Here is an 11,162-nt window from a genome sequence, read left to right as displayed (position 1 = left end):
GATCGTCGTCATTGCAGATCTTTCTAATTGTTTCTCCTATACTCGATCTGATCGGATTGTATGGATTTGCTTCATGCAGTACTTGATCTTGGTTGATCAATTATCTCCGTCTCAGCTAATGATTGGAGATCAGAGCTAGGCATGCATGATCAACTAAACATGCATGTTTGCTGCTCCTTTATGGCTTATTAATCACCAACTCATATTCAGATAAAACTGAACTGTTTTCAGTCCTGCTGCAAACTGCTAGGATTAATTAGTTTCCCATCTTGATATATACTGTTATCTGGTTTGATATGGGAAACATAGATTGCCCTTATATCTGTACATACATAATTTGCAAGAGATGGATAGAGAAAGAACCGGCATATGACCAAGCTAGGGATAATGAATGGTCACTGCAAATGGACAATGCTGCACTTTTCCATTGAACAATCTGCTGCATGCATGGAGGAAACAGGTACCTAAATAAAGTCTAAAGGCCAGTGCTATCATATCATGGAAAAGAATGGAAAACAACTCATGCATGGGTGATAGCATCAAGTTCAGAGGTTGAGGCCTTGCATGTCTCACCATTAATCCTTGCCATTGAAGCAAGGGATGGTGTTTACTGCAAAGTCTGCAGCGTGCGATAATGATGCAAAGTTGGGGAAGATAATGCTAAAAATTACCGTGCACATGGAGCAGTAAAAAGGTGGCGGATACAAGATTTGCTGCGGCGTAGTTTAGGGTTCAGCCTTCACATAATCACATTGATCCATATGAGAGGATAAAGTTTACTTAACATTTAAGGTATAGGGGTTGTTTCACTTAACCCACTTTATAAAACCGGGTATTTTACCTTTGTAGTATTTAAATTGGTTCAATTAACTCGATCCTAAGATAGTTTTATAAATGATTTTGTCCACATGGACGATGATATAACATAGAGATTTGCTTCGGTCTAATAAAAAGTAATTTGAGGTACTGGTACCTCACGGGATTAAATCATTTTTTATCATTGGATCTAGTTGAACAGAATAAGCATTGTTAAATTTAATGATCAGAAACGATTTGATACCGTGAGCTACCGATAGCTTGAGTTACTTTTTGTTGGACTGAAACAAATCCATATGACATATGATATGTGGTATTGATTATGTGACAAGCATTAGTTCATTTCTCCTTAGTCGACCCAACCAACTTTTTTTCTCATTAATAGGCTAGTTCTTTTTTCTCACTAATCAACAAGCCTGAGAATTATATATTTGTTTATTTTGAAGTTGTTATGCTTAAAAGTACTTAAAACTCTGTACTGTCATGTCATTGTCTACGTTATCGTTCACATCTATAAAATTACTTATAAAACTACTTATTTATTTGAATACTTCTGGGGTAGATACCCTGTTGCATAGTTTATGGTGTCAAGTAAACTTTTTCCTATAGAGGAAATTAAAAGAAAAGGAGAATGTGAGAATAAAAGTAGTTCAATAAATTCCATTGTGTTGCTTTAAATTAACCGTGGATAAAAAATAATAGAATTGAGCAAATTGCGTACTATGATAGCACGCACAGTTCATTAATTTAGGCTTAGTTTTTAGTGGTTGTTGGTAGCCAGAACCGTTCTGAATCCGTTCGAAATAAGTATATGATAAGGATAATTAGTATGACTGCTTGTATCATATATATATCTAACATTTAAAATTAAATATGTTTCAAGTTAAAGATTTGAACATAGGTGGACATTTTTAATGGACATCTTTATTTTTATCATTTTGTCAGTATGTTTCAGTTCAATTAGGTTGGTGTTTGTCTAACTATTTCCTTTCTCAATTGCACAATGCAAAATCATGGTTTACCTTTGGAAAATGACACACCAAGTAATACACGTGAAACGAAGCGATAAACGTGATTGACCAATACAAAACTACATCAAATTCAATTAAATTTTAAATTACTTTTAAATTTTATTTGCATATATAAAAAACCCAGAGTTTTACTACTGCCATCCGCTAGGGATACCGAGGTAGGTTTTGTAAACCCTGGAAGAAACCTACACGTTACACGTGAGGCGAGCTTTCGCTTTGAATTGAAGGCCGGGGAAAAGACCTGAGATTGGAAATGAGAAAGAAGGCGAAGACGACGATCGATCGAGACGAGAAGCCTATACATGCTGCCGTTTACCTTTGGAAAATGACACATGCATCTTTCTTGCGTGGTTCAGAAGCTGTCAGAATGAGTTCTGACTCCCAACACACGAAATATATATACGCGATGCACGCTACTCCCACGGTCGCACAATAATTACATTTTTTATAGTCAACGTTTAATAGTTTTTTTATCTAAAAATATTTTATGATTATTATTATTATTATTAAATAATAAAAAATGAATTATAAAATTTTAAATAAAACAAAACGGTCAGACGTTTGATTAAAAAAGTCTATAAATACAGTTATATTGGTGCTACTGTAACACGACACACCTTAAATAACTGTAACATGTGCCACTTATGCATGCATATGTACTCACATCCAGCCGGCCAGGTCGGTCGGAATGCTGTTTCAATCAGCACTACTCCCAAAATAGAATAGTACTATTAACATTCAACCTTTGGCTAATATTAATAAGAAAAAAAAGAAAAAATCAGTTACGTTAGAATGGTTGCGTTATTTTTTAGATTTTTATCGGTTTCTATGCGCACCTTTACGAACGGCTAAATGTTGATTTTTTTATTAAAAAATTCTATGTTAATATCTTACATTTCTAAATTAGAATGTTCTATTTTATAGTAATTAATTATTTCTTTTATAACATAAAATAACTAGTAAAAAATCAGATATCTTTCATCTTCATCTAACAAAATAATGCAACCAACGTGTTACTATGTTTATCATTAAATAAATAACCATAAAGTTCAATTACTTAAAATGACTTTTTATGTTAATATTATTAGTTATAATAGCATCTCGAAAACTGTATCATAATCTACAGATAATTACGCTTTACCTTGATCTGAAAACATAACGGTTTTAAGAATATAAATGAATAAAAGCATGCATGGCATGAGTGACATGATGATACGCTCGAGCTGCAGTATGCAGCTGTGGTCGATGGGTCGGTGTCAACCTATCATCACGTAGACAGCCGGTACGGTGCGTACGTACTCCACCACCGTTCATGAAAAGTTCACTGAGAAACTGTAATAAGGAAGGCATATACAGTAGCCAAGAATTTTCCCTGCTACCCCTACAACTGTGACACTGTCCGAATCATATCACTGTCGCAAAGGAGTAGTAAAAGGAGAGATCGTGTAGCACGAGCACGACCCAGATTCCACAACAAGTGAACAGTTTAGTGATTAATATAATCAGCAAAGATGACACGGTCGAACAGCCATGATCATCTTCCGAATGCCAACGTCCTCGTCTCTTTTTAGCATAAGCGTAACGATTTATATATAGCTGATTAAACAATAAGATATAAGCCTTTTCTATACACGTTCTCGGCTATCGAAAAGAAGTATAAAAAATAAACTACGATAAAAAAATCTTTAAAATCAAATTCACATTTAAATTTTAAAGTTTAATTTTTAATCTATACTACTTTAAATGTCTCTAGTGATGAATCTGTCATCCTCCGACTGCTTTCTACATGTCTTTTGCAAATTAGACCACGGTGATATCATGGAATACTTCATTTAGTTCAAACAAGTGATATTAGTATAGTTAATAAAAGAAAATCCTATAGCATTTTTTAAACCCAATAAAAGTTTCAGAGAGATAAATATTAGCACTCTCGCAAATCTCTCGCAAATGTAAGTTCATATCTTCCACGCCATGTGTCGTGCATGTTTGTACCTTTTTTTTCTTTGTAGAAAATATTGAAGAAACTCACGCGAAAAACAGCCCTCCTGGTGGACGGCCGGCCCAGCAGAAGCTCGTGACCGTGGGCGAATCTTGTGGCCCATGCGGCCCGCGTGATGCACGGCCTCTCTCGCGCGCGGCGGTTTAAGAATTTTTTTATTATTAATTTTATTTTAAAAATATGTATATAAATATTTTTATTTTAAAAAAAAATATAAAACTAACCTTCTCGCGCCCAACGCGATGTATAAACCGTCTTTTGGTGGTGGTCTTTTGGTGGTGCACGGTAGATAACGTGGCACATAATGAGTGATGCACGGCCTCTCACGCGCAGCGGTTTAACGGATCGGCGACTAAACACATTTTGAGTGTTTTTTTTTTCAGTTCCTGTTTGTGCCTCCAAATCCTGGGAAATATGGCTGCGTGATCAGACAAATTTGTTGCCATGGGGACCAAGCATCGAGGGATGAATTACTGTGACAGTGAACGCAGGAGAAATCGTTCGCATTTGTTGCTGTGAAATCTTTACAATTTACACATCGTGTACTTATAAATAGTTAGTGTTTTACCTACCGTAAACGGTAGTAATAATTTGGTAGAGCATCTCTTCATTGCTCATCTTCAAATCCGAGTTGTGAATTGCATTTAACAGGATAAACTTACTGGCCGATGGTTTTACAGTTCGTTTTTTTCTTGCCAATATCAATTGAGAATTAATTTGGCAAATGCATTGGTTGGCAATCTGATGGCCAAAGTGTCGTTTTGTACGGGGAAACCACCCACATCGATCGGAAGCCCCACCAAAAGATAAAGCCACTAAATCATGTCGGTGCATCTAACTGAATACTTTCCATTTCATCCGTTTCATTAGCATCCAACCATGACATTACATAAATTAAATTAGGAGCTTCTTTGAAACACGAGATTTTAGAAAATATAAAAAAAATATGAAAACATAGAATTAAGATATGCACAGGTAAAGTATGCATGAATACAGATTAGAGGAATCTTGAAAGATGATGTGTTTAGATAGCTAACAGGAAATTCCAAGAAAAACAACGTAATTTTGTAGGATTTTAATTTTATAGTTTTTTTTTCATATATGGTCATTTGATAATTTTTATTATTTTAAAAATAACCATATAAGTTCATTTGCAACTTAAAGATCCAACTTCATGCATAGTTCTTCATCTTTATCTCTTCTCAAATTTCTATTTTTTTTCATCGGTCTAACTAAACGTGATTTTTGTACTTTTTCTACATTTTACGATTCTCCTTATTACGTTCATACTTATATCAAAATTCTGTATTTCTGTATTACTATTTTCTTAATCGTGTGTTTTAAAGGAACCCTAACTGTTTTTTGTTTCAGGTTGAACAGGTGGTCCGGGTTCCTCCCAAAAAGGCGCACGGATGCACATCCAAAAGTTCAGACTTCAGAGCTGCAACTTCTGCAGAACAACTCATGAATGCCACACTACTTGCAATGCCAGTTCCATGATATCTCGCCCTGCGTGATTCTCTCGCACCAACTCCCCTCCTCCTCCTCCTCCTCCTCATAAACCCTCTCCGCCTCTTCCCTCGCGACGCCTCCTCGATCGGTGCTTGATTGGTGTTCCTGAATCCTGCATCTCCGGTCGACTCGGCCAGGGCAGTTCTTGGACAAAACACCGGTGTTCTTCTCTCAAGAACTGGTGACGCCTTCTTTTGTTAGTGTAATTAGAGTTACTGCAGCATTGCAAATTGTCCCTTGTTTGTTTGTTTCACATGATTTTGTTCGTGGATTGGTTGATTGTATCATGGGATGCATATGAATCTGGTTTCGAACTTTCGATCATGGGGGCCAGGTTAATCGGCTGAAAACAACTAAAAATTTGTTTTTTTTTTTGTTCAGAATATCGCGTAAAAACCACTCCTTTATATGCCATGGAGGATGAGAAGAAGGGAGGGGACTAGGAGTGGAGATTGTTAGGGTTTTGTTCTTGTACTAAAAGAACCCAAAGCCTTGCGAGTTGCGCCGCCTGCGCCCGGTCTCCATCCCGCGAGCAGCGTGCCGGCGTCCTGCTGCTTCCGCCGCCGGTGAGCACCCGCACCGGTGCACATCCTCTTTCTCATCAGTCATCCCTCTCTGTGCACACACCTTCTTTTTTTTCTTCTTTTCTTTTGCGTTAACCTTAGCGTAGAAGTTTGTTCAACCCCAAAAAATTGGGATTCAACTGAACCCCCACGCCCTAGGTCGGCCGCAGCCTGAGTGCGATTACAACGAAACAGCAATTCTGAAGTTACAGGTCCAAATGGGCGTTCGTGTGTTCCAACTATTGATTACTCCATTGTACAGTATGTAAAATGTAGTGATGCTGTAAAACGAAAAATGCTGATATTTTGTGCTCCATTCGATTTAAGATAAAATTATTAGTTTATTACAGTAAATTTGATCTTGAGTTGTGACAACAGTTCATATGTTTGATGGTCGGCAGCATATTCCCTCTTCACATTGTCTAAAATGGGCTTTTTCTCATTTCAGAGTTACCCTGAGTGATTATTTTTCATATTGGAACTGGTGTTAATTTGCTCAAACATTTTTTATGTCTCAGGATTCAAGATGGGTACCTATCTTAGGAACTATTCAGATGATGAGTACTCTGTGGCTGGTGAGAAGCCAGATGTAGAGTTCATGGATTATCAGAATGATGGCTCTCTTCAGGATTATTCACTTGACGATGGACCTGTGGTTGTCACAATTCCTTTCCCATTCATTAAGGGCAAACCAAAATCTGTCCTTGTTGGAGAAACATCTGCTGACACCATTAGCATAGAAAATACCTCTTCTGAACCCTTAGATGTGTGGAGTGTGAGAATATTTTCTTCTAATCCAGAAGACAGTTATGTGCTCTCTATGATGAAACCGCCACTGAGTGATGCTGATGAGGAGGCGAAGAAGAATTTCCTTGGGTTGACTTCTGTGGAAGATCGTACACTCCAGCCTGAGCAAACCCTTACAATTTGGCTCTCTTGTACGCCAAAAGATATTGGCTTGCATACATCAATCGTGCACGTTGATATCGGCGATGAGAAAATTGAGCGTGTAGCCTTTCTATTGGCAGATGATAATGTTTCCCAGGCTTTATTTTCTGACAAACCCTATTCCAGGAGACACACTCAGAAGAAGACATTTGAGTCAACTTCATTTGTGCCAGGTTGTCGGCCAACTCGGCAGCACAGTCAAGGATTCAAGTATAAGCTCCCTCAGTTTGCAATACCTGCAGACATCCGCGAACTCATTGAAAGTAAACAGAGACCCGACGTCCTATCTGAAGAGTTGGACATGACAAACTATGCGAAATTTTTTAGCACTCTTTTAGTCATGGAAGAAATTCATTTGGAGGTATTTCAAAGCATGTAGTTGTCTTAGATTTTATGTTTTGTCCTTCTTTGCTAACTTCAGTGTCGCATTTGCAGGAGGAGATGAGATCATATGACATGGAGCATGTCTTAATGAGGAGGAGAGGCAATGAATTTTTGTCACTTGAGGTCCCTGGCTTGGCTGAAAGAAGGCCTTCACTAGTTCATGGAGATTATATATTTGCCAGACATGCTGGAAGTGATGTTCGGCCTTATCAAGTTTGTGTTCTTTCCTTGACATTCAAATATTTCTTGGATATTCTTAAATACTCTAAATTCTATCAGTTAGTGATGATTTATTTGCTCTCCAGGGCTTCATTCACAAGGTTGAAGCAGATGAAATATTTTTGAAATTTGATAGCCAGTTCCACCTTGCTCACCGTGATAGGAATCAATATGATGTTAGCTTCACATATAATAGACTCAACATGAGAAGGCTCTACAAGGCTATCCATGAAGCAGAAATTTTGGGACCTGACATTTTCTTCCCCCGTCGATCATCCTATGGAAGTACGAAGAAGTGGTCATTTAAACCTCTAAATCCACACATAAACACTGAGCAAGCTGATGCAGTTTCAACAATACTTGGCTACCGAGGGGTTGCACCTTATGTGATATATGGACCTCCAGGCACTGGCAAGACCATGACGCTTGTGGAGGCTATTTTGCAGCTTTATACAGCCAAGAGGAGGGCAAATGTTCTCATATGCGCTGCTTCTAATAGTGCTGCGGACCATGTTTTGGCAAAGCTTCTTCAGGCTAGTTATCTGATTCGCCCAAGTGATATATTTAGGCTAAATGCTTCCAGCCGTCAATACGAGGATGTCGATCCTAATTTTATCCGGTTTTGCTTCTTTCAAGATACGGTGTTCAAGTGTCCTCCAATGCAAGCACTACTGCGATACAAGATAGTTATATCAACCTACATGAGTTCATCAATGCTGCAATCCGAAGGCATTCGTCGGGGGCATTTCACACACATTTTTTTGGATGAGGCTGGTCAAGCCTCTGAGCCAGAGGCCATAGTTCCTTTGTCAGGTTTGTGTGGAAAAGAGACTGTTGTTGTTTTAGCAGGAGATCCCATGCAGTTAGGACCAGTGGTTTTTTGTAAACAAGCAGAGAAGGATGGTTTGGGGAAATCATATCTGCAAAGGCTGCTATTTGAATACGAGCAGTACAGCACAGGGGGTCCTAACTATGTAACAAAGCTAGTGAGGAATTATCGGTGCCATCCAGCAATCCTCGAATTGCCATCAGAGCTTTTCTATGGGGGTCAATTAATTGCCTGTAAAGAAAAAGAAGTGTCATCTATATATGACTGCATTGATCTTCCTAACAAGGCATTCCCTGTTCTTTTTGTTGGCATTCAAGGGTGCGATGAGAGGGAAGGAAATAATCCTTCATGGTTCAATAGAATTGAGGCTAGTAAAGTAGTAAACATCATCCGAAAGCTGACAAGGGGTGGTGATGTTCGTGAAGGTGACATAGGAGTCATTACTCCATATCGTCAACAAGTTGTCAAGATAAAGAAGGCCCTTGAATCATTTGAAATGCCTGACTTGAAAGTGGGAAGTGTGGAGCAATTCCAGGGTCAAGAGAGGGAAATAATAATCATCTCTACAGTCAGGTCAACAGTAAAGCATAATGAGTTTGACAAATTCTTCAACCTGGGATTCTTAAGCAATCACAGAAGGTTCAATGTTGCTATCACACGAGCCAAATCATTGCTCATTATCGTTGGAAACCCTCACATTATCACTAAGGTGAGTTTGTGTATGCCTATTTGTGGCTTTTTTAGGTTTGCTCATGATATTTTGCTTAAATCATGCAACCACTCCTTGCTTTTCTTGACAAAGCTGACGAGCCTTACTGTAGGATCGACATTGGGATAGGCTCTTGAGGTATTGTGCAGACAATGGTTCTTATCAAGGATGCCCACTTCCACCACCAGAAGAGACTCCAGAAGACACCAGAGTCTCTGGATTTCGTGACAGCCAAGATGAACCTGCTGGGTGGGGTTACAAACAAGAAGAAGAATCTGCCAACTACAACTACAAGCAAGACCCATCCGACTCTAGTTGTGGACATACAAATGGTTTGCCATCCACTGAAAATGAAGCGGAATGGTCTGAGAGAACTCCAGATGAGGAGCAGCAACGACTTAGCAGCGCTGCTGAAGCAGACTCTCCTGAGGTGATGCTGAAGCAGAACGCTGAGGAACATGTTGAGCATGATGGTGTACAGCCTGAGCAATGCCCAGCCAACGATAATCTAGTCCAAGATGCGTATGCAGCGAAGTACTCTTTTCCTCCTGAATGGTGTGATGTTTCAAATGTCCCTGCAACAGGCTGGGATGATTGATCGGCTTCGCGAGTGACCGCCTTATATTTTTTTCGACAAGAAAGTATTTTACCTAGGTGCAAGTGGTAATAATTGATATCAACCTTGTAAGGACTAACATTCAGAGTCTACTGTCTCCAATTCTGCACTCTGTAGCCTTTCCTTGAGGCTTTCAGCTCATCCTCAGTCACCCATTTTACTGTCTGCAGTCTGTAGCCTTTCCTTGTCCGTCTCTATGCCATTATCTGCCTATGTTAGGCTATACAGGAAGAAACATGTTCCTGTTGAAAACTCTGAAACTAATCATCTTGCTAGCTATGGGCATATATATAGCGTTCTCACTTGCTATTGTCACAAGTGTGTTTATCCTATCTGACATTACTTAAGACTTGAGCTGTTGATGTCCTCTGTGGTTCCACCCGACTATAATACATGCAGATTTAACATTTTCTTTAGAATTAAACACATAAAAGTAATATGATTTGTGGCATGAAGATTTTATGGATGTATATTTCATCAAAATTACCCACATTTCTTTCAAAATGACAATTTAGCAGTAACAGAGCGGTGATCATGTGGGAATATTGGAGAGTATTCAGTATCTGGTAGAAATTGGGGTTTCTATTTTCTGATGGATAAAGGGCAACAAACACTTGTGATGGAGAATCATTGAGGTAGTTGATCATTAGTAGATTAAGAGAATATATATATATCAAAGCATCGATTGTCTTGTTAGTATTATTTAGTAAAGCTCACTGACAAGGGCATACCTAAGGTGGGGCCTTCAGCAATGGCAGCTGCAGCAATGAAACCATGCAACTTGGAGGTCCAACCCGGGCCCTTTGTTCTTGTTCCTCTTTCAGTTGTTCCTCAATTTCTTGCACACCCACCTGTTCCTTCTATTAAGTTTGCTGTTTTTGTCAGTATCAAGCATGTTTATCACACTGCAATACTGTATTATTACTACTACTCCCCTTTTTTTTTTTCTAAAGTATAAGCATTCCAGCTATGTATGTCCCAAGTATGTAGCCAGAAATGCTTATATTTCAGAATGGGAGGAGTACATAGCAATGAGTAGAATGAGGTTCTGAGTTACCATACTGGCTTGCAAATGAAAAGTAGTACTGTAACTACACTCTACATAGAAAAGAAAAGAAGACACGTTTTGTTTGTATACTCCATTGCCTTGTGATCCTAGGACAAACAAACAGTGGTGTCAAGTATGTCGAGAGATCGTCAAAATTGACAGCTGGTGTTGTCACCCTCCATTGGGGATGATACTGAATCAACCCAGCTGTACAAATGATACCAAAGAAGGGATTTGCCTACTTGGAGTCTTGGACCCAATAAGTACCACCAACCTTTTCAGCTAATAAATTAAGTACAGATAACCATTTGTTATGCCAAAGAGTCTGAAACTACTTTAATGCAATGGAGTTTCTGCAGTTACTCCAGACTGTCCAACCAGGGTCCCTAAAACATGTGTATTCTAGCATTTGGCATGGATGGTAGGTCCGAAAACTGAAACCTGAGTTGGCTTGGCCTCTGTTTTGGATAATGAATTGTCATGCAAGT

The 11,162-nt window shown here is 38.8% G+C and overlaps 1 protein-coding gene across 3 annotated transcripts; it reads left to right on the top strand.

Moving 5' to 3' along the window:
- The first annotated feature begins 5,273 nt into the window (after positions 1-5,273).
- On the top strand, positions 5,274-10,046 carry LOC102714353 (probable RNA helicase SDE3). 3 transcript variants are annotated; one of them, XM_015835649.2, is made up of 6 exons: positions 5,274-5,539; positions 5,740-5,924; positions 6,440-7,230; positions 7,305-7,466; positions 7,559-9,010; positions 9,123-10,046. In XM_015835649.2, exons 3-6 carry the CDS (start codon positions 6,448-6,450, stop codon positions 9,606-9,608), a joined length of 2,883 nt encoding a protein of 960 aa, XP_015691135.1. In that variant the 5' UTR covers positions 5,274-5,539; positions 5,740-5,924; positions 6,440-6,447; the 3' UTR covers positions 9,609-10,046. The 3 variants fall into 3 exon arrangements, with proteins under 3 accessions (XP_015691135.1, XP_015691136.1, XP_006649435.1); XM_015835650.2 differs by having other exon boundaries at positions 5,274-5,554; XM_006649372.3 differs by lacking the exon at positions 5,740-5,924.
- The last annotated feature ends 1,116 nt before the right edge of the window (positions 10,047-11,162 follow it).

The sequence above is a fragment of the Oryza brachyantha genome, chromosome 3 (assembly GCF_000231095.2).
Source record: "Oryza brachyantha chromosome 3, ObraRS2, whole genome shotgun sequence".
Lineage (NCBI taxonomy): Eukaryota > Viridiplantae > Streptophyta > Magnoliopsida > Poales > Poaceae > Oryza > Oryza brachyantha.
This window is presented reverse-complemented; position numbering and strand designations above follow the sequence as displayed.

Coding starts and splice junctions, on each gene's coding strand:
- LOC102714353 (XM_006649372.3), top strand. CDS start 6,448: ATGGGTACCTATCTTAGGAACTATTCAGATGATGAGTACTCTGTGGCT. Junction 7,231..7,304: donor TGGAAGAAATTCATTTGGAG/GTATTTCAAAGC, acceptor TCGCATTTGCAG/GAGGAGATGAGATCATATGA. Junction 9,011..9,122: donor ACCCTCACATTATCACTAAG/GTGAGTTTGTGT, acceptor GCCTTACTGTAG/GATCGACATTGGGATAGGCT.